This window comes from Natator depressus, chromosome 10, assembly GCF_965152275.1.
Source record: "Natator depressus isolate rNatDep1 chromosome 10, rNatDep2.hap1, whole genome shotgun sequence".
Lineage (NCBI taxonomy): Eukaryota > Metazoa > Chordata > Testudines > Cheloniidae > Natator > Natator depressus.
Window position 1 is genome coordinate 2,227,207 of NC_134243.1, and position 23,391 is coordinate 2,250,597.

Here is a 23,391-nt window from a genome sequence, read left to right on the forward strand (position 1 = left end):
AGAAGTAATTCTTCCGCTCTACTCCACGCAGATTAGACCTCAACTGGAGTACTGTGTCCAGTACTGGGCGCCACATTTCAGGAAAGATGTGGACAAACTGGAGAAAGTCCAGAGAAGAGCAACAAAAATGATTAAAGATCTAGAAAACAAGACCTATGAGGGAAGATTGAAAAAATTGGGTTTGTTTAGTCTAGAGAAGAGAAGAGAAGACTGAGAGGAGACATAACAGTTTTCAAGTACATAAAAGGTTGTTACAAGGAGGAGGGAGAAAAATTGTTCTTGTTAATCTCTGAGGATAGGACAAGAAGCAATGGGCTTAAATTGCAGTAAGGACGGTTTAGGCTGGACATTAGGAAAAACTTCCCGTCAGGGTGGTTAAGGACCAGAAGAAATTGCCTAGGGAGGTTGTGGAATCTCCATCACTGGGGAGTTTTAAGAACAGGTTAGGCAAACACTTGTCAGGGATGGTCTAGATCAGGAGTCTCAAAGTCCCAGCCACTGGTAATCTGCAGCCCAAGAACCTCCCCACTGCGGCCCGCGGAGAAGAGACCCATGTAGCCATGCTGCTGGCAATGTCTGCTGCAGGCACTGCCCCCCGCAGCTCCCATTGGCTGTGGGAGAGGGACAGAGATACCATCATACAATATAAATGTTTTCTTTCTGAACACCATCTTCAGTGACATTATTGGCCTGGTGGGAGGATTTGAGAACTGGCACTGGTCCCCAAGGTAAATTGAGTTTGAGACCCCTGGTCTAGATAGTACTTAGTTCTGCCATAAGTGCAGGGGACTGGACGAGATGACCTTTCAAGGTCCCCTCCAGTCCTATGATTCTGTCTGCCATCTTCATTAAGTGTTCAGTCCTGAACCCACTGAAGTCAATGGCAAAACTCCCACTGCCTAACGAGTTCAGGATCAAGCCTTAAGAGCCAGATTCTGTAGGCAATGGTACTGGATGCACAAGATGGCTGCAGATCCAGGATTTAAGGAAGTTAGTCTCCTAATGTAGGTTCATAACTCCAATTAATGGAAAGGACAGTGCATTAAGACCCCCATCACACACAATGTAGAAGCTCTTTTTGCCTCAAAGCAGTGAAACGTAAAGGTACTTTTATTCCTTTGATTTCTGTCACCAGTTTTCATATATTTCTAATAGATCATTAAAAAACACTTCCTACCCACACAACCTTTAGTGTATTAGGAGCCTATTATGCTACAGAATTTAGCTTTTCTGTGCAAGTTGTCAACTCAATTAATCCACTGCAAATTGAGGAAACTAGATATAAACTCATCTTAAAGTAACAGGTAATTACTGCTGCATACCTAGACAGCAGGATGAGAAAGCACCTTTATATGCAGAATTCACCACCTGATCTTGAGCTATTAGGACTAGCTAACACACTTCACTGTTAAAAAATTTCTAGTAATTTGTCTCAAGGCTTAATATTTAACGGAACAGTGTTTCTAAAGATAAAGGATTTAGCAAATGTTAGCCCCCTGCATAAATATACAACGAACACAACCTGAATTAGAATGAAAAAAGAAGTTAAGTAGATAAGTATTTTCTTTATCTTAAAAATATAGCAAGTACTTGAAAGGAATCAAAATATATAATACAAATATTCAAATTAATCACAATACTCCCAATTTGTTTTTGAGCTAAATTAGAGCTCATGGACACAGGAATCTGAGCCCTTTACACCAAGATGAAACTGCTGGATGTGTCATTTCAATGACAGATGGGCAATTACTGTGCCTATTACTCTGATGTCCAATTGCACTAACAGCACATTTGGAAGAACTGCCTCAAACAGATTAACTACATCCCATGACCTACAATACGGCTGGATTGGTAGGAGGATGCAATTTTTTTGGCATTTTTTTAAAAGAAAGAAGAAGAGGACGAGAAAAATAAAGGAGAGGAAGATAAAGTAGAACACTGCTTGTATGTACAGTGCTGTATAAATAATTAAGAAAAGGCGAATAAGAGTGAAGGAATATACCAAACTATTAACAATTTTCCATTACCTTTTCTGTTTTTTTTTTTTAAACTGCTAAATATACCATTGGCACTCTGTTTTCCCAGACCCTAACTTTTAAGGCTGAGTCAAAATGTTTCAGACCTCTCCCCCCCCCCGCTTTTAACTCAAACACAAATTAAAACACCTACTCAAACACTACAAAATATAAATAGCTTTAAAGTAACTTACCTTTGATTTTTTGTTCAATGGCCTACAACAAAAAAAGAAACAGTATTAATAATTTGTACAGATTGTTCTTTTCTGATATTTTGCCTGCATCTGTATAGTCTCACAATAGACTCCTGCCTTTTCCACCAGCCCTCACTTTATGGCTGCAAAGCTGTTTAAAAACATTATACTAACACAAGACCAAATGGATCACACATTCATTTCTAATTCAACCTAGTTTAGACTGCGTTCCTTTAAAAATGGGTTAAAATTATCAGCATTTATTTGCATGGCAAAAGTCATAGGAGGTAGAACAATTTTTAATTTAGCTAATGAAAACTGAACAGATTAAACAATCCCCAATCATAACAAACAGAAAAACTCAGAAAGGAGAGAGAGTGTGTGCGCGCGCACGCAGAACAAATCTAAAATCTTCACTTTTCAAGAGCCTGCGAAAGTTTGACAAGCTACCTTTAGAGTTACCTGTGTGAAAGGGCCAAGATAAAAGGTCAACGTTGATAAATTGTATCATGAGGTAACAAAATGTTTCTCTCTTGCTGCTGTATTGAAGCGCCCCCTATATGTGCAGGTCTAATTACACAAGAGAAGACGGTACATAAGGTGCTCTCAAAAGCACAAGTAAATAGTGGTTCCCCCCTTCCACCCCGAGCTCTGACTTACAAGTAACACAGATGATTACTGTAACAGAGAGCAAAATATTTTCAAAGCAGAATTGAGGTTTAACTTCACAGTATCCCTTTCATGTGTGTTCATAAAATGTTAGTGTTATAATAAATGTTCTGCAGTATACAATATTCATTAAAATTAATTATGACTTAGTAATATGAGACCTTACCACAGTGCTCTGCAATGAAATCCTTGAGAAGTGGTCAAGTTTGACAGATTTGATCATTATTATTTTTAAATATTAGTACAGTAAGAAACAGTGAGAGCTGATTATACTGAAAAGTTAATAATGCCCTTTACTATCATGGCCACCCATCTGTTAAAGAAATCAGGAGTTCACAGTATTAGCAAATTCTGTACTTCATATTAAATTTTGTTCCCCCAACAACTGATAAAAGCAAGGAAGTGTACGCTGTCAAATCTGGAGGAGAAATTTATTTTGATGGCTAAGGAAGTTTTATAGTAATTTTGAACTGCTGAGTTTTGTATGTGCAATTATTGTTCTGTGCCTAGAGCTCAGCATGCTTGTATGGATACAAAGTGTAATAAAACAGTAGAGCTCCCATATAAGGTGCTCCACGGCAGCATGAAACAGACCGTTTCCCCTTCTGAAGCCAAGTAACATCCTCACTGTAATAACTCTTCCTCTTGTGTCTTTTCCTACTCCTTTCCTCTGAATCCATTAAACAAAAACACACCCCCCCCATACAATTCATGTATCAAACAAAGCTGTGTCTTTTCTCCCCTCCACCACATTCATTTGCTTGTGTATTACCACCTCCTGCCCTACCCTTTGTCAGTATGCATCTTTAGATTGCAAGCTCCTCCGTGTACATGGATTGTCTTTTTCCTATGTTTGTACAGTTCTCAACATAGCGGGATCTGAAGCCCGGTTTTACTGGATCTGAAGCCCGGTTGGAGATTTTAGGTACTACCATGATATAATATTTTTACTACTACCAAGTTGGAAAGTGCTCTCTCCCACCTCACCTAAGTTAGGACAGTCATCACAGCCACCAGGGCCCAGTCACTGAAATTAGGGAAAAAGACTTCCTTGAATACATCCCCAAACCCTGCCATTCCCACCAAAACTTCTACCTGAATGGAGACATCACAAAATTGTCCCATTAACAGGGAGACTATAACAAGAACTTCTCCACACTGAACAAACAGTCCATTATACATGTCAGGAAACTTGCTGTTACCCAATATTAAAATCTTTCTACATGTCTTCCACTCCATAATGTTATCTCAACTTAGCCTAGCCCTCCAACCCCAAAACACCTCACTTGAAGACCTGAGGACTTCATACAGACGTTACCATTTATTATACCTCGGCAAAAACAGACTGACTGGGCAATAGTGTATTCGGACAGTACTGTTCTGTAAAAATACTAACATTTCCAGCTGGATGATTTACAAATCTTAGGAGATCATATATGCCTGAGGCTGGATTTTATCACTGCCACAGCTCTGCTGAATGAGCTTCAAGTTGATCTTTAACTGACAATTCCAGCAGTGGCTCAGGAATAGGAAAACAAAGGAGGCAAATTTTTGCATCTCTACAGGTAGTGCGTTGGACTCAACTGTCCACAATGATCAGGTGCAAAGGCTACCAACTGACTCTAAATCAGCCCTATTTAGGGGAGTTAAAAAGCCAAAACCTTTTTTTAAGTTAGCTCACACATTTTAATTAAGTCATGTTTAAAAACATGTCGGCACCTAGGACAGACAAGGTTTTACTTTTTTTTTTTTTTTTTTTTAAATGCTAGCTAGGGAGCCTAAAGCAGATCATAACCAGCCAACATTTTTAAAGGTGCCAAGCCCTGTCTGTACAAGGTGTGCTGGCACATTGTTAGACACCACTTAATTGAAATGCGTTTGCTTAACTTGTTTTTAAAAACTGCTTTTTCCTAGTCTAGAGAGCTCAAGCTTCTCCAGGGCCGCAAGCAAGCTAGTTACATTCTACTGCTCTCCCTACAGAGAAACTACTTACATTTCTGAAGAATCAAGCCTAAAACACTTAGCATTCTGTTGCTTCTACAGTGAAAGCAGGGGAAATCTTTTGGCTTCTTAAGGACAGTCAGCATGGCCACATGGAGAAAGGAACTAGTTTAGACAGAATTTCAGTAAAGTTCAGTTACAAGGCTGTGTATGTTCAGTATTTCTTTAAAACACTTAAAAAAAATTCTTTCTGGTGCATAGTTTGTCATGGAATGAGTCAAGCTTTCTGCTGGAGACCCAAAAAACCCCAACCAAGCACATTTTGGGGCAAGGATTCCAGCAATGGTAACAGGCAGGTCTACACTAGAAGCGTTACATCAGCACAGCTGTACTGATGTAGTCGTGCTGCTGGTGAAGACGTTCTGTGCTGACAGGAGAGTGCGCTCCTGTCAGCATAATTACTCCACTTCCACGAGAGATGGAAGCTATGCCAGAGGGAGAGCATCTCCAGCCAACATAGCGCCGGTGTGGACAGCGCTTAGCTCACTGTACTTGCATCGCTCGGGGGGGGAGGGGGTGTCTTTTCACACCCCTGAGCAACCCAAATTAGATTGGCTTAAGCAGGAATATAGACCTGCCCTTATATTAATATGCAGTGTTCAGCACTGACGTCTATGAAGCACCATCTCAGAAAAAAGTGAAGCCAAAATCCCATGAGCAAAGACAATCTCCTTTCCAGTTAAGGGCATTGCTGAAAGATTTTGAACCCTAACAGAAAACGATTTATGCATTTGTACTTGAGCACTAGTGATGGAGTTGTACACTACTGAAGCAAGTCCCTATGCAGTTTGTTGTCACTGCCATGAAGGGTCTCATTCTGGGTTATAAGCAAATACCCCATTTCTTCTAAGGAGTGTTCCAGGAAAAGAGGACCGGGTTGGGGTGTGGGGGAGATAACAGAACTAGGTGTGTACTTAGTTTATGTAAATGAGATAAACCCCTTTATTTTGACAAGAGGTCTGGGTTGCAGAATTGACTAGCCATTTTTCTGCATATGAACTGATCATTTAACATTAATCAGCAGGATCAAGAAAAAAATTGAGAACTAGGCTTATTTTAGATGTCTCCTTAAAGGAACTGGAAGTCTGAAATGGAGATATGTTCTTAACCAGATTTACAGGCTCCTTTCAACCAGGGCATCTACAATGTTAAATACCAATGACTGATGGATACTGTTTTAGCATTACACAAAAAGTAATTTTGTATTTTTCTTTTAAAATATCTCAGGAATAATTTTTAGTATTTATTCAATGCTCTTATATCTTCAAAGCACTTTACCATAATTAGTCTTAAACCCCACTCCCTGCTGCCAGTGTTTTAATTTTATCCATCTTTGATAAAGCATATGTGATGAAGAGTCACACTCATCACAGGAGGCTAATCAGATGCATTAAAATAAGGCTAACAGCTAAAAACAACTATCTTAAAAAACATTTTATACTATGTCAGTCTTCACATTGTGTATTCATGGGCTTGCATCCAGAAATGTCCCTATCAACTGAAGATCTGTGAGCTAAATGGATATCTAAACAAGAAATTTAGCTTTGAAGAAACTATGCCTGCAAGTTCAGTAAAGATGTTCAGTAAAACAGTTCCTTGATGATTGCCTTGTGCTTTGGAAGTGCTATGGTTAGATTTAAAAAAAATAGGCTTATCTTTAACAGCTGTGCTACAAAAAACAAAATTAGGCCGAGAAAAAAAAAAAAGCCAAATCCTTTTTTTTTTTTTTTAAAAACTTAAATGATCCACATACCTTTTTTTGAGCAGCTTCCTTCTTTTTCTTGTCTTCTTTTCTCTTTTTCCTTTCTTCCATCAACTGTTCTTCCTCGTCTTGCACTAAATCCCTGAACCACACAGTTTGTAATTAACTCTCCCAAAATGCATTCAGTAGACATTTCTATTCCTTCATTTATACTCTTTTTAGAAGTGATCTTAAAGAGATATGGGAATTTTATCCCTAATTTGTTGACTGCATAAAATTTCTAAAGGGATCAGTTAGTCTAAATCAAGATAATATATACTGTCACTCTACATCACAAGTGGTAAACGGTTTTATTATGGTGTGTGTTTTAATAGGCCTATTTTCAATATGCAACATCCAGGAGCAGAGATCCTTCCTCTACATCCCTGAAATTGAAACCACCACCACCAAAAACCATGTGCAGTACCATTCTATATATGGTACCGCCTTTCTACCAAAGGACATAATTAAGGCTTATTCTTTTTAGTTTACTTTAATTCACAAGTCAGTGTTAGCTCTAAAGGGTTGGTATGATTCCAATACTATTTCATCTTTACCTTCTGCTGCAAATTAGCTCTGAAATTGAACTTTTACATGTCAAATTTGCCCCATCTTCTTTCAGACATAACCAGCTTCCACAGACAAATATTAAAATAGCAGCATAGTTTAATAGAGTTGGAGCCAGGAAATTCTTACATAAATTTCAATTCATCCTTACATACTTTATGCAACACAATGTTCACTACCAATGCAGCTGTGCAGCCTTATGATGTATTCTATTCTCACTTTCTAGGCAGTTTTAAAAGCACTCCATTCTTGCAGTTAGAATGGAATTTAGTCCTTTGAACAAGAACGGGAACATATGAATAGAAAGGAAAGCTGAAATTGAAGAGCAGTGAAGATGCAAGTACTCCTACAGACTATGCAGCAAGAAATGGTAAGATAGTAACAAAGACGAACAGTAAGGTTTAAGTAAACTGCAGGTTAAAGAAAGTTTATCAAGGTAATAAAAAAAGTAAGAGTGGCCATATTGGGTCAAGTTCGTGGCTCATCTAGCCCAGCATCTTGTCTCTGACAGTGCCACATACTTCAGAGGGAATGAACAGAACAGGGAAATTTCAAGCGATCCATCCCCTGATGTCCAGTCCCAGCTTCTGGCAGTTGGAGGTTTAGGGACACCTGGAGTATGGGGTTGTCTCCCTGACCATCTTGGCTAACCGCCACAGATGGACCTATTCACCATGAACTTATCTAATTCTTTTTTGAACCTGTTATGTTTTTCGCCTTAACATCCCCTGACAAGGAGTTCCACAGGCTGACTGTGGTTGTGCGAGGAAGTACTTCATTATGTTTGTTTTAAACCTGCTGCCTGTTAATTTCATTGGGTGACCCCTGGTTCTTGTGTTATGAGAAGGAGTAAATAACACTTCCCTATTCACTTTCTCCATACCATTCATGATTTTATAGATCCCCATCTCTTTTCTAGCTAAACAGTCCCAAGTCTTTTTAATCTCTTCTTGCATGGAAGCTGTTCTAACCTCCTCATCATTTTCGTTGCCTCTCTCTGTACCTTTTCCAACTCTAATATATCTTTTTTGTGATGTGACAACCAGAACTGTATGCAATATTCAAGGTGTGTGTTTACCATGGATTTAAATAGTGGCATTAGGATATTTTCTGTTTTATACATATATATATCCCAGGCCTAATGATTTCGAACATTATTAGCTTTTTTGCTTGCCACTGCACACTGAGCAGTTGTTTTCAGAGAACTATTCATGATGACTCTAAGAGCTCTTTCTTGAGTGGTAACAGCTAATTTAGAACACATCATTTTGTATGTATAATTGGGATTATTTTTTCCAGGGTTCATTACTTCGAACTTAACGTTGAATTTCATCTGCAATTTTGTTGCCCAGTCACCCAGTTCTGAGAGACCCCTTTGTGACTCTTTGTAGTCAGCTCTGTACTTAACTATCTTGAGTAATTTTGTATCATCTGCAAACTTTGCCACCTCGCTATTCACCCCCTTTCCCAGATCATCTATGAATATGTTAAACAGCACAGGTCGCAGGAGAGGGTCTTGGGGGACCCCATTATTTACCTCTTTCCATTGAGAAAAGAGTTTGAAGAGATGGTCTAGAGTAGACTACAAAGTTAGGTCGACATAAGTCACCTTGGGTCAACCTGTGCATGTGTCTACATGTCTACACTCAAATTTGTCTACAGCCAACTTAAGCACCCTGTTACAGCAACACAGTAATACCACCTTCCCAAATGGTGCAGAGATATGATTGACCTATACCTCCTCTCTGGTGCCAGTTTTCCCCCTTTGCCTCACAGATATTATACAGGACACCACAGGCAGCTATAACCATATATCTCTCACTGAAATTCAATCTAGTGATTAAACACCGCCAGCATCCCTTCCATCTACCAAAAGCACATTCAACTGTCATTCTGCACTTGCAGAGCCAGTAGTTTAATCTTTTCTTGGTGCTGTCAAGGTGGCCAATGTACCGCTTCATAAGCCAGGGGAACAAGAGGTAAGCTCAGTCCTCCGGAATCACCATTTGCATTTCAATATTCACCAGTCAGGAAAAAATGTCCCAGCTTGCAGCTTTCCGAAAAGTCCTGTATTCTTAAGATGCAGGTGGCACGTACCTTCCCTGACCAGCCCACACCGATATTGGGGAAGTGTCCCCATGGATTCACCAATGTTTTCATAACCATAGAAGAGAAGCCCTTTCTGCTGATGTACTCAATGGCAAGGTGGGCTAGAGCCAAAAAGGAATGTGCAAACCGTCTATTGCCCCATTGCAGTTTGGGAACCCCATTATTGCAAACACATGTGCTATGTCCTGCACATTGTCCAGAATCAAAGTCCTGCATAGCAAGAGGTGATTAATGGACATTAATACACACTTGCACAACAATGGCCCTTACTATGGATTTTCCACTTCCAAAATGATTTCACACCGACAGTAGCAATCCGGCATCGCAAGCTTGCACAACGTGGTAGCCACTCACCTCCCCACTGTCAACACAGCTCATTGTGGTGCTGCTGCACTAGAGGGTTGGGATGAGCTCAGCACAACAGATCCAGGAATGAGGCCTTTCAAACCCAAAAGTTCTGCAGCCATTGCTCAACATCTCAAACCCGCATTACGATGTGATTCCACCAGTCAGTGGTTGTATTTCGCTCCAAGAAGCGGCGCTCGACCATCTGCAGCTGCTCTGTGAATGTCGGCAACAACCCTGAATTGTTTGTCTCTATACCTCTCAGCAAACTGTCCTCAAAGAAACTGTCATGTTCCCCTGTTGTTCTGGTACTTCCTAAGGGTCAACAAATACAGGAGAATCACGCATCCTGTATTTGTAACATTCACAAGAATAGCGTGGAGCTCTGAGGGCTCCATGCTTCTGCCAAGAAGAGAGACAGGGAAAAGTGCTCCACAGGTTTGTGGGAGTTAAAAAAAAAGACATGGAAAATTATGGGCTATGGATGGCATCATGGGATGGAGAAAGTTGCATGCTGGGAACCTGATACCGAGCTCCAGAGATCCATGGGTGAGTCATTTCTATCCCACAACACACGGCAAGAAGTTCTCAAAAGGCACTGAAGTTTGTAGTGTAGACTGAAGTGACTATGTGGCTGGAATGAAGAGGAATCGCAGAGAACCACAAGTGGCAGAAGGACAAGACTGCAGGAGTAGGCAGAAGAGAAAGTGAATATAAGTTAAGGGTGCAGCAAGTCCAGGATAGTCTAGAGGGTTCTTGAGAATATGAGTTAGATATCCCTGACAATAGTAATCTGCTTTTCTTCAGCAGATTACAGTAGTACTGTAATCAAGATGGCTCACATTAAACACACACAAAAAAACTAAGAGAACTTTGAAAGGCACAAGATAAACCTAACAATAAAAAGGAAACAGCAGCAGCTACTAAGGACTCACCTGCAGGTAAGGAACATGTTCACTTGCCCCAAGAGAGATTTAGTGGGGGGCTTTATTAGAACTAACTACTTCAAAATTCTATAGTCCAATAAAAAAACCTTTTATATTAGGGAAGTTTAGAAAGCCCACTCACAATACACTCCACTGCTACTTTAATGTCTGAAAATGCTTCCACTGACTTGCGTTCTCATCTCAGTAATACTTCCTAGATTGGCAGGTTAGGCAAGATTACAAGTAAGTTTGAAAGTTTTCTTCTGGTCATCTTGCAGAGGCAGTGTTGTCTAGACCACCACACACAATTGAAAGTTTGTTCCCTTGCCTTGGGCAAGACATTCACCCTCTGCCTTAATTTCCTATTGGGTGCTGCAAGTAAGTTAATGTTTGTATAGTACTTTGAATGGGGCTTTAAATATCCACTAGCCTACTTACTACTGGTAAGTAGGCAGTTTCCCAGAGTGGGAGAAGGTACCTAATCCATTAATTTCTGCAGAATTTAAGCTTTCTAAAATGAGGTCCTTAATCCTTAGATTGCCTACAGATTCAGGAGAACAATACTTCATCACATTTGGAAGGTTAACTGCTCTACCTTCTTTGCCACTCCTAAAATTGTCAAGCAGCAGCAGTTAAATTGACAAGAGGTGGCCAGGGTCGCTATACAGAATTCTGTGGGCAATGAAATGGATTAGAACCCATGTTAGTGCCACTCTCCTACTGCTTTGAAAAACAAAAGAACAGCCATACGAGGTCAGACCAAAGGTCCATCTAGCCCAGTACCCTCTCTTCCAACAGTGGCCAACGCCAGGTGCTTCAGCTGGAATGAACAGAACAGGGAATCAAGTGATCCATCCCGTTGCCCATTCCCAGCTTCTGGCAAACAGAGGCTAGGGACACCACCCTTGCCCATCCTGACTAATAGCCATTGAGGGACCTATCCTCCATGAATTTATCTAGCTCTTTTTTGAACCCTGTTATGGTCTTGGCCTTCACAACATCCTCTGGCAAAGAGTTCCTCAGGCTGACTATGCATTTTGTGAAGAACTACTTCCTTTTTTTGTTTTAAACCTGCTGCCTACGAATTTCATTTGCTGACCTCTAGTTCTTGTGTTATGAGGAGTAAATAATTTTCTTATTTACTTTCTACACACCAGTCATGATTTTATAGACCTCTCTCATTTCCCCCCATAGTCATCTATTTTTCAAGCTGAAAAGTTCCAGTCTTATTAATCTCTCCTCTTATGGAAGCTGCTCCATATCCCTAATCATTTTTGTTGCCTTTTTCTGAATCTTTTCCACGAGCAGCAGCTGATGCACTGGAGCTGCTGGATCTGTACATGGCTATTGGCTCTTCCCCATCTTTTATATCATCTTCTTGCTAGTGTGTCTACAAATTTTTCAAGTCCAACCTTTGAATGCGTAAAGCTGTGTAGGTACTAACCATGCTATTCATCTAGGACGGAGAGTTAAATAGCAGACTTGAGAGTCAAATAGCTATTTTAATTCTTAATTGGTTTTTTGGGGGGTAGAGAGCATGAAGGGGTAAGGGAAAAGAAGGTACTTTTATTGCAAGTTTACTGATTAGCTAATGCTACTTTGCTAAAATTAATCCTATTTCTCTCATTTGTAGACTCAAAATTCAGCTTCACTCACCACAAGACATTATGGTCTATTTAAAAGCACTGACGGGAAAAAACATGGCTTTTTAGGGAAGATGTGCACTTTCCCACTTAGATGATTTCAACATTGTGAAGCCAAAGTCTGCTTGGCTGCTATCATTACAAAGTTTTTCTTTGGCAGCAAAGTTACATACAATTAGGCTCGGCAAGGTAGTCAATTGACCAACCAAATAAAGTCAATTGACCACCAATTTGGCCATGGTTAAATATTCTCGCAAAAATGCCTTGATGTAGGTGGAGACCTACATTTTTGATTGCATCATGGTGCCAAGTGTTAGCAAGCCTACTTAAATGCCTTGACCACTTACTTTACTACATACTGTCACCGGTTGGGAAAAAGGTGAACTGAAAAATGAGCATCTTGATTGGCTGGAATTCTCTAGAACAAACATTCTAAGTTTGTATGTATATATTTATTTGTATACCAGGCCATCAATGCACACTGCAGTTTACAAAGCACATTAAAATGATGACAAAGGTACAAATGAAGTCAATAAAGATAATGAAAAGCAAGATGCTTGAAGAGCTGGCCAGCTGCCTACCTAGCATAAGTGCATTTTAAAATGACTTTTATAGTTGCTATGTGTTTATTTTATTTCATTTTTCTTTTTAACTGTTCAGTCTTGAATAATATGCACATTGAAATGCCAACTTAACATTGCTAAAAAAAGTAATTATTCTTTCATTTTTTTAGAACTCCATTTCATTGTGTTTCACATTTCTGGGAGTTAAAATAACTCAGTTAAGTAACTTGGTTTTTGTAATTAGGTATAAATATCTAAAGCTAAGTCTACACCATAAAGTCTTGCTCCTTTTTGTTACTACTGTTACTATTCTAATAAATCAGTGCTTTAAAATATTAACCACTTTTGACATATTTGAGCAATGTTTGACCAGCAAATTGACCAAGTGTTTTTGGATCGCTCAAATTTCCAACCCTATATATACACAATTACGAAACTGGAGTTTCCAACAGCAAAACAAGATTTTTTTTTTTTTAACTTAAATAAAAGGTAAAACTTACTGCATTTTTAGTATGCAAATACAGAAGAGGGAGAAACAGGAAAATCACATACCAAACAAATTCCTATGAAAACTACTGATAAGACTAATTTGCACACTTAGAAAACTTAGAAACACAGAGAGCCAGCTTCCATGTTGCATCACAGTGGAAACAGGGCTTAAAGTGGAGGCAGATTTCAGTGTCTTTATGGGGAAGAGCCACATATGCCTTTAACTCAGTTCTGCTGCTGAGAACATGCAGTTACAGCTGTCGTGGCAATTTACATCGATATACTTCCTAGCTTTCCAACAGACAGAACAAGGTCTCCCATTCAGACTGTCTGTTATTTTAGGCAGTGCCCAAATAAGTAATACTAAAAAGCAGCCTCTCTTTGTGGGTACACTCTACTTGAGGGAGAGCAATTATGTTCAAGCACCCTGCAGAAAGTTCCAGCTGTTTTGAGAAGGCCAAGATCACCATTATTGCTGCTCATTTGAGTTCCATCTCTCAACATCTTGCTAAAGAATCTTATGGTTGAGGCAGAAGGCCAACTTGACCTTTAAAGTGACTCTCCTCCAACATGGAACAATGCCACAACAATGATCTTTAAACTTCATTGCTTGTAAGCACGTGGCATGACAGTACATTTCCACAGCATTGAAAAAGAAAGGAAAGTTCCCAAACTTCAGAGTACATATAAGACAGGACATATAAGAACCCAAATCTCTATTAACTTTGTCCTAAATACAATATAATTGATCTTATTATGGGCTGACAAACATTTTCCTCAAATGTATTTTTGCTTTTTAAACTATCAGTTTAACAACTGATCTATTGACTCTAGATGGTAAAAATATCTTGGTCAGATTAGAACAGAGAAGAACCAAAGCAGAAGTAATGTAATTTCAAACCTAAAAAATGTACCATATTTTATATATATAATAATTTCCCCTCCTTTCCCATTCTTTTTAATTTGTCTCCATAGAACAGAAGTTCTTTGGAGCAGGAATCGTGTACCTCTGTGTATAGCTCCAAGCACAACCGGGATCATGTTATGACCAGACCACTTCTGCAATATGAGAATTAATAAATAAAACTACTAGAAGACAAACTGCTTTCTTTTCAATGCTGAATGTGCCACCACTATGGACACCTTCAAGTTGCTTCATTAGAATCTTCTCTCCTTTTGCATCAAGCTTAAGATCTTGTCCTTGTTTTCAAGGTCCCCCACACTTCTTATTCCTTCTGTCATAGTACCTTCCTAAATTTGAAACAGCATTATTTTCTTTGTGCACCAATGTTCTGCCTCTCTATCACTTTTAGGGTGCCTGTTGCAAGTACTTGTGAGCCATGTGGTGTGTTACACATGTACTATTGCTCACAATGTCAAAATGTTCTAGCAGACACAGGGCTCTAGAGTGCTTTGGCAAAGTATGGGCGAATAGTTCTAGAGTTTTTCCCCACATGGAAGTACAAAGCAGTAAAGCAGTACAAAATCGTCTCTCTTAAAAATAGTGATCACGGGCCAGGCAATCTTGCTCTCAGTCAAGATTTTCGAGAGACAGAGTGAGTGTTATTTCTACTTTTACACAAGACAGCTCAGGTTATTAAAGCAGCAAGAGAAAATGTATGTTCTTGGAGAATACACATGGAGATCTCAAAACAAAAGGCATGTGTAATATTTGTTTGCACTTGACACTCGCAAGTCCCAGACCTGTGCAGGACCATAAGGGTACAGCATGGCCATTCTGTGCTTTACCATTCATATAATTTGGTCATAGGTCTGCCTTGCTGCAAAGATGAGCTCTGCAATGGCAGAAGGCTGATACATGTGTTCATAAGCCTAACACCCTCCTCAATGCCAGCATACCAGGTGAGGCTACAGAAAGAGGGGCACGGTTTGGGGGTGGGGGTGGAAATCACACTGATCCTTTTCTGCTTTCTGTGACTGCTACAGGCAGTTTAAATGGGAGCAGCTCTTATGCTGCTCTAAGAGTAGGAGATAATGATCCACCATAGATCTGCAGTAGAAACAACAGTTAAAAGTAGAAATTAAAGCCACATTTGTGCATCACCATGTACTTGCACACGCTGCATTTCTGTCTATATCAAAAGCTCTTGCCCTGATCTTCAGTTGGACTTGGTTCAGTGTATTTATTTTTCAGCCCAGACTAGTTGCTATGGCAGCTAATGGAGAAAGCACACAGGTCAGAAGTCAGTCTATTCTAAGAAAACTAACTTCTAGATAGTATCAGTAGCTTTGAATTTTTCCAGGATATGAAATACATTTACATTTTATTTTATTTTGTAGAAGAAAATTAAAATTCATTAATTGTTAATTCAGAAAGATACTACTTCTGTAAGCTCTCTCGAGTATAAGCAGCATTATGTAATTAACCTGCCAACACTGCACGATGCCTGTTTGATGTGCCTGTCTGTTCCTGCAGCATATTATATTTACAGTATTTGTATTAACCTGGCAAGTTTATCTCAAGAAAGTGTTAAGGAAATCACTAAATAACTCAGGGTTTTGTACCAGAATTTTTTAGTACTGTACCAACTGCAGAGATCACTGATTTGAAAGAGTCATTCAGGTTTTTGGAAAGCAATACAGAGTAAAATGCATATGCATTTTAAAGAGTAAGCTTCATCCTGAATACTGTTTTCAAAGCAAAAATATTCCTAGTGTGAAAGTAGGTACAACAAAGGTGAATAAAATTAGATTAGTCAACCTGGCTCCAAACCTGCTGTACTTACATTAAATAACATTACTGTTTTACGCTGCAACTCTGAAGCTCATCTTGAATACTGATGACTAATTCATATATATACTAAGCAATATAGTAAAAATGTTTTGCCACAGACTCAGTTTCTACACACCAATCCTAAAATTCCTAAAACATCAAAACTTACACAACTCCATTTTCATCTATTTAAAGGAACTGATTCTGGAAGCCAAAACCTGCGAAAAATACAGTAACATGTGAGATCCTGTTTGGCCCTCATGTCACTTCTCTAGCAATGTACAACACTTAAAATGTGTGCCTCTATCAACAGAAGAAGCATAACACTTATATATCAGAACAACAACAACATTAAAATAAATGGCAAACTATTTTTAACACTGCTCCACAAGAAGTGAAAGTGTTATCACAACTATTTCCCACCCCATGACTTCAGATATTAATAGCTGGTAATGTCTGAATAGCACTTAGCATTTATTTATTTGTGTGTGCAAAGTGTCATCTTTAGTTTCGTTACTTTCTACTGTACAAGAAATGCCACAGAAAGTAATTTTAAAAGCAGGATGTAAAGCTAAGAAGCGAACTAGTTTCTTTCACTGATCACATTTCTCCCACTGACTTAATATGGCAGAGGTGCTCAGAGAAGCATCATAGGTGTATTCTTGGATCTCCCAGCTAAGGCATACAAAAATTAGGAACTCAATATATTTAATTCTGGTTCATATGCTCACACAACGCACAGTCAACCTGTGGAACTCCTTGCCAGAGGACGCTGTGAAGGACAAGACTATAACAGGGTTCAAAAAAGAGCTAGATAAATTCATAGAGGATTGGTCCCTCAATGGCTATTAGCCAGGCTGGGCAGGAATAGTGTCCCTAGCCTCTGTTTGCCAGAAGCTGGGAATGGGCAACAGGGAATGGATCACTTGATGATTACCTGTTCTGTTCATTCCCTCTGGGGCACCTGGCATTGACCACTGTCGGAAGACAGGATACTGGGTTAGATGGACCTTTGGTCTGACCCAGTATGGCTGTTCTTATGAGAAATACACAAGAAGAATTCTATTATTTTCACCACCACACATTCACACGTCACTAAAATGCATGTATGTGTGGGTAATTTCCTTTTCCTACAACATAATTTGATTAATATGTTCAAAGTTAATGGTCTTAATTGAAATGCAAACCTTATTTTTCAATTTAGACCAACTGAACATGAAATACCCAGACTATACCACATTCAAATTTCAGACTGAAGCAGAGGCCTTCCATTTAAATAACTTATCTTAAAAGACAACAGAGCAAATGTAAATGGATTTTCCTTTCAGGAGGGACCTTTAAATTTGATGACTATACTCTGTTTGAGGAGAAAAAGGAAGCTGCTACTATCTATATAATTAGGAGTACACGGAGTGCCAGATAAGTGTGGCAGTTAATTTAATTCCAAAATGGATAATCAGATTTTTGAAGCCTCAGTAATTATACCTCACTCAACATAAATCTGGTTCATACAAGTAAAAGAAAATACAAACGAGAATTCAGAATTACTGGCTCTTTGTTCAACCTAGGCTGTGTCTAGGATACAGACACTACAGCACCACAACTACGCGCTGCAGCACCGTAGACACTTGCTCCTGTGACAGAAAGTTTTCCCCATCACTTTAGTGAAAACACCCCCTCGATCGATGGTTGCTAGGTCAACAGAAGAATTCTATACAGGGGTTAGGTGAGCTGAACTTTGAATCTCAGGGTGTGAATTTTTTACGCCCCTCCATGACTTAGCTAAGTCAACCTCAGGGTTAGGTATAGATCAAGCCATTTTCGAAGCACCAACCAAGCCGTCCCCCCCCCCCCCCCCCCCCAAGGCAGTGTCTACACTATGGGCGATACAGCAGCACAGATGCAGGTAGCAGCTATGCTGCTCTAGCGCCGTAGAGTAGATGCTTCTGACATTGACAGAAGGGGTTTTTCTGCCAATGTAGGTAATTCCCAAGCAGCGGTAACTAGCCACATTGATCTAGCCACATCTACACCAGGGTTAGGTCTGTTTAACTATGGCGTTTACAACCCTGAGTGACATAGCGATGTCGATCTAAATTTTTAGTGTAATCATGCCTGAGAAAGAGGTGTTCCTTGGTGAGAGAAAGAGTGGTTTATGGGACTAAACTCACAGGTGAGATTCAGAGATTTCAAATCTAGTCAAAAGTTGTGCCATTTACTCATTGTATTACCTTTGGTAAGTAACTGAAAAGAATATCAAGTTAAAAACCATGTTCTGAAAACAAGTGTGGCATAACTTTTGACTAGTTTTGAAATCCCTGGTTCTCACAATTAATGTTCTTTCATTTTTTCCCTACATTAAGAATGTAAGAATGGCCACAGTGGGTCAACCAATGGTCCATCTAGCCCAATATTCGGTTTTCCAACAGTGGCTGGAGCTAGATGCTTCAGATGGAATTAAGTAACCCGGACTGTCGCTCGGTCCCAGTTTCTGTCAGTCAGAGACTTAGGCACACCTGAGTGACACTCTCAGAGCATGGGGTTGCATCCCTGACCATCTCAGTTAGCTAATGGCCATTGACTGACCTATCCTCCATAAATTTACCTAATTCTATTCTGAACCCAATTATATTTTAGGCCAGGGGTCAGCAACCTTTCAGAAGTGGTGTGCCGAGTCTTCATTTATTCACTTTAATTTAAGGTTTTGCGTGCCAGTAATACATTTTAACGTTTTTTAGAAGGTCTCTCTCTATAAGTTATTATATAACTAAACTATTGTGGTATGTAAAGTAAACAAGGTTTTCAAAAGGTTTAAGAAGCTTCATTTAAAATTAAATTAAAATGCTGATCTTACACTGCCGGCCCGCTCAGCCCGCTGCCAGCCTGGGGTTCCGTTCACCTAGGTGAGCAGCAGGCTGAGCGGGACCCTGGCGGGCAAGGGGCAGCAGCCAGAACCCCAGACCGGCAGGAGGCTGAGCGGGGGGCAGCGGCCGTGACCCCAGACCGGCAGTGGGCTGAGTGGCTCAGCCCGCTGCCACTCAGCCTGCTGCCGGTCTGGGATTCTGTCCACCGGCTCCTGCCAGCCAGGGTCCCAGTTGCCGGCCCCGCTCAACCCACTGCTGGTCTGGGATCCCAGCCCTGCCCACATAGAGTGGGTACCTACCTTCTCCCTGGTTCTAGCCCTTTCTCTTCCTCTCTCTCTGCACTGACCTGAGGGTGGGAGTGCAATGAGCACAGGGCTGGGGTGCAGGGTCTGGCCAGGAGCTAGAATTGGGGGGAGTGGGGGGGAGGGGAGGCTCAGGGTTGGGGCAGGAGGTTTGGAGGTGGAGTGTTTACCTGGGCAGCTTCCGTTTGGTGCGAGGGATGGGAGTGGGAATGTAGGGGGTGCAAAAGTTAGGACATGGGGTGTGGGGGGCTGGGGATGTGTGGGGGGTGCAGTAGTCAGGGCTGGGGGCGTGTGAGGAGGGTGTAGGAGTCAGGGCTGAGGGCTGCGGGAGTGTGAGGGGGTACAGGAGTCAGGGCAAGAGCTGTGGGGGGCTGGGTATGTGTGTGGAGGGTGCTGGAGTCAGGGCCGGGGTCAGGGCAGGAGGCTGGGGTGTGTGTGGGGGGGAGCAGGGGTCAGGGCAGAGAGCTGGGAGGGTGTATGAGGGGGTGCAGGGGTCAGGGCAGAGGGCTGGGGGGTGTGGGCTGGGGTCGTAGGGGTGCTCCCAGCCCCCTGCCCTGAGCGGCTCACGGCAGGGGGCTGGAGGGGATATGCCGTGATTCCACCCCCTGTCCCCATCCCCACCTCTTCTCCACCTCCTCCCTGGAGCAGCAAGCGCCACCAGCTGATCGGCGGCAGGGAGGGAGAGGAGGAGGGGCAGGAACCATGCACGCTGGGGGAAGAGACGGGGGGAGCTTGACTGCCCTGCAGCAGCCACCGGCAGGACCAAGCTTCTTCACCCTGCCCCGGGGGAGCGGAGAAGAGTGGGCTGGGGCGGGCAGGATTTTTAATGGCATGCTGCTGCCTGCCAGGGTCCCGGCCTGGGTTCGGCAGTGGGCTGAGCGGGGCTGGTGGCTGGGACTCGGCAGGCAGTAGCGTGCCATTAAAAATTGGCTCGTGTGCCGTCTTTGGCACGCGTGCCATAGGTTGCCGACCCCTGCTTTAGGCCTTCACAACATCCGAACAAGTTCCAGAGCTTGACGGTGCACTGTGCGAAGAAGTACTTCCTTACATTTGTTTTAAACCTGCTGCCTATTAATTTCATTGGGTGACCCCTGGTTCTTGTGTTATGTGAAGGAGTAAATAACACTTCCCTATTCACTTTCTCCCCACATTATTCATGATTTTACAGACCTCTATCATCTCTCCTCTCAGTCATCTTTTTTCTAAGCTGAATCTTTTCAACCTCTCCTCACACGGAAGCTGTTCTATATACCTCTTCATTTTCGTTAACTTTCTTAGTACATCTATCTATGTGTCTGACAATTCTGTTCTTTACTATAGTTCCAACCAATCTGCCTAGTAGTCAAGTTAGGCTTACCAGCCTCTAACTGGCAGGATTGCCTCTGGAGCCTTAAAAAAAATAAAATAAAATACAATTTAAAAAAACGGCATTACATTAGCTATCCTTCAGTCATCTGGTACAGAGGCTGATTTAAGCAATAGGTTACATACCATAGTTAGTAGTTCTACTATTCCATATTTGAGTTGCTTCAGAACTCTTGGGTGAATACCATCTTGTTCTGGTTACTTATTACTGTTTAATTTTTCAACTTATTCCCAAACCTCCTCTACTGACACCTCAATCTGGGGTAATTCCTCAGATCTGTCACCTAAAAAGAATGGCTCAGTATGGACAATGAAAACAGATGAGTCCGTTTTAGTTTTTGTTTAATCACATTCATATTCTGGCTCACTGTAATGCGGTAATTTCTGGGTTACAAACATTCAGGAGAGTGTTTATATCTGATCAACATTTGATTTTTTAAAAAAAATATTTTAAGTCATGAAAATATCACCAATCTGGGGTCCACAAAGATCAGGTTAGATTTTGTAAAAACTTTGGGGCTAAATTAACTTGACAGTGTCTCTTTAGCTTCTGTATTCTAGTTTTCCCATCTGTAAAACAAGAATATTTACCTATAATCCTCAGAGACGTAATGAGGATTCACTAGTTAATATTTGTGATGCTCTAAGTGCTGTTATTTAAAAAGGAGATACAAATACAAAGCTTGCAATACAAAGCTTGAATTTTTAATCATGCAGTCAGGTATTAATAGTTATTGGTGAAACTTACCTCTGAATTTTGTATCATTAAAATCTTAGCCATACAATTGCACTAATAGGTTGTGTGCGTATATTTAATTTGCAGTGAAATACTGAAAAAAACCACAGTTCTTATACCCTGCTGATTTTAGTACTGATGTGAGAACTAGCGGCTTTCTAGGGTCCAACGGTCACTATTCCAGTTGGCAATACATTAATACACGTGAACTCACTTAAGAGATTATTTTAAAAGGATACTATGAAGGGTGGCTGGTGAGCCAAAATTTGTCCTTATCTCCTTCAGTTTGAGATTTTTCCCCTTTTCAGAACAAAATGAGTCATTTTACTAATACCATTAGTTACCCATCACTCTTCTAACAAATTACTTTGTATGTGTGATAGACAAATGCATTAAAAAAAGTTCAGTTTCAAGCTTCTAAAGGGTTATGCCAAACAGAAAAAAAATACATTGTTTTTCAGATGAAATTTTAACCACACATGTATACCTTGAGGATGTTAGCATTACCTCAATGTTCAAAATATGTTCAAATTAGGAGCTTGCAAGTGAAACAGATGACTGTAGAAAGAGTACTGCCAAGTCTAAATTAAAGTCACATCAATCCCACAAGGTGGTGCTAGTTCATTTTAAAAGATTCTTTGCTAACACATCACCAACAGATGTTTTTAGAAGTCTTCTACCTGTGATGGAATTCTACCAAAATGTTTTATTAGGTTCATTGTGAACTACTTCAAAGTGCTATAAACCTATACCTCTGACTATTGTGTTCTCATTGTTATGTCCTTCTGCAGGCAAACATATATTAAATGTAAAAACTGCCCCACTAGTCCCAACTGAGGGGAAATTTTGGGATTGGGAATGAGAGAAGAAGAGATGACAACTAGCTACCAGCCACTCAACTAGCCTTGTATTAACTAGACTTCCTAGGGTAAGACGATATTTATCACTCCAATACCCTGACGTCAGTACATAAGGCACTGGATATACTGCTACTAAAAGGCTTATTCTGAAGCATAACCTAACGTGCAGTAGAACCTCAAAGATACGAACACTAGAGTTAATTTATTGGTCAACCGGACACCCCGTGGAACTGGAAATAATCAATCAGGCAGCAGAGTGGGGGGGAAAAAAAAGACTCCCCCTTCCCCCCCCCCCCCCACCAGTATAGCAGATATTGTACTGCCTCGGGGCTACAGCCACAGCAGATGGGTGGGTGGGGGGATTTCTGACTCTCGGGAGGCACCAGGGCCCAGGGATGATGGGTGGAAGGAAGAAGAGCTGGAGGCTCAGGGCTTCAGCCCTGCACTGGGGAGCAGTAGTTCAGGGCTTCAGCCATGGGGGGCTGGGGCTGCAGCTGCGGGGGGTGGTGGTGATTAGTGCTCTGGACGGGTGGGGAGGGGCAGAGAAGAGCCTTGGGAACACTGGGGCTCAGGGCTTTAGACCGGGGAGAACACTGGGGCTTGGAGCTTCAGCCCTGCTGGGGGCCCCGCGACTCCATTGTCAACTTCAGCCCTGTGGGAGGCACTGGGGCTTGAGCTACAAGGGGAGCACCGGTTTCAGCCCCAGCGTTCCCCCTGTAGTTAAAGCTGAGCCCTGGTGCCCCCACCCCGAAACTGGGAACGGAGCCGAAGCCCCGAGCCCAAGTGCTTCCCCCAGGCCTAAAGCCCTGAGCCCCGTAGCTCCCGCGGGGCAGAAGCCCCGAGCCCTCCACCTGGCGCCCCAAGGGTCAGAAGCCCCAACTCCCCCCCACCCCACACTTATCCCCCCATCCTGTGGCTGCAGCCCCAACCCCTTGCCCTGGTGGCTGAAGTCCATAACCTCTTGTTCAGAGGTATGGACAACCTCCATTCCCGAGGTGTCTGTAACTCAAAGATTCTACTGTATGAATTTTCAGTTTAAGCTGCACATTGTTTCGTGCTTTCCTAGCTTCTTTCTGTAGATGGTTTTCTAGTTTACAAAATAATTTGCCTTTTTGCCAAAATAGCCAATATTAAATTAGTTGAGCATAATGTTACCAATATTGATCATTTGCCTAACGTCATTAATATTTTGTCCAGTAGTTTAAAAATATGAAGCAAAGTAAAATTGTAAGGGCCTATTCTACAAGCCAGTCTAATTACAGCTCTAT

General features: G+C 41.3%; 1 protein-coding gene across 18 annotated transcripts in view; it reads right to left on the minus strand.

Moving 5' to 3' along the window:
* Nucleotides 1-23,391, minus strand: part of TNRC6A (trinucleotide repeat containing adaptor 6A) — a 187,260-nt gene that overhangs the window by 43,276 nt on the left and 120,593 nt on the right. For all 18 annotated transcript variants that reach the window (XM_074964952.1, XM_074964955.1, XM_074964951.1 and 15 more), the window contains 2 exons: nt 6,633-6,723; nt 2,210-2,231 (listed from right to left, as the gene is read on the minus strand). In XM_074964952.1, the coding sequence (XP_074821053.1) occupies nt 2,210-2,231; nt 6,633-6,723 (113 nt within the window). The remainder of the gene's footprint in view (nt 1-2,209; nt 2,232-6,632; nt 6,724-23,391) is intronic.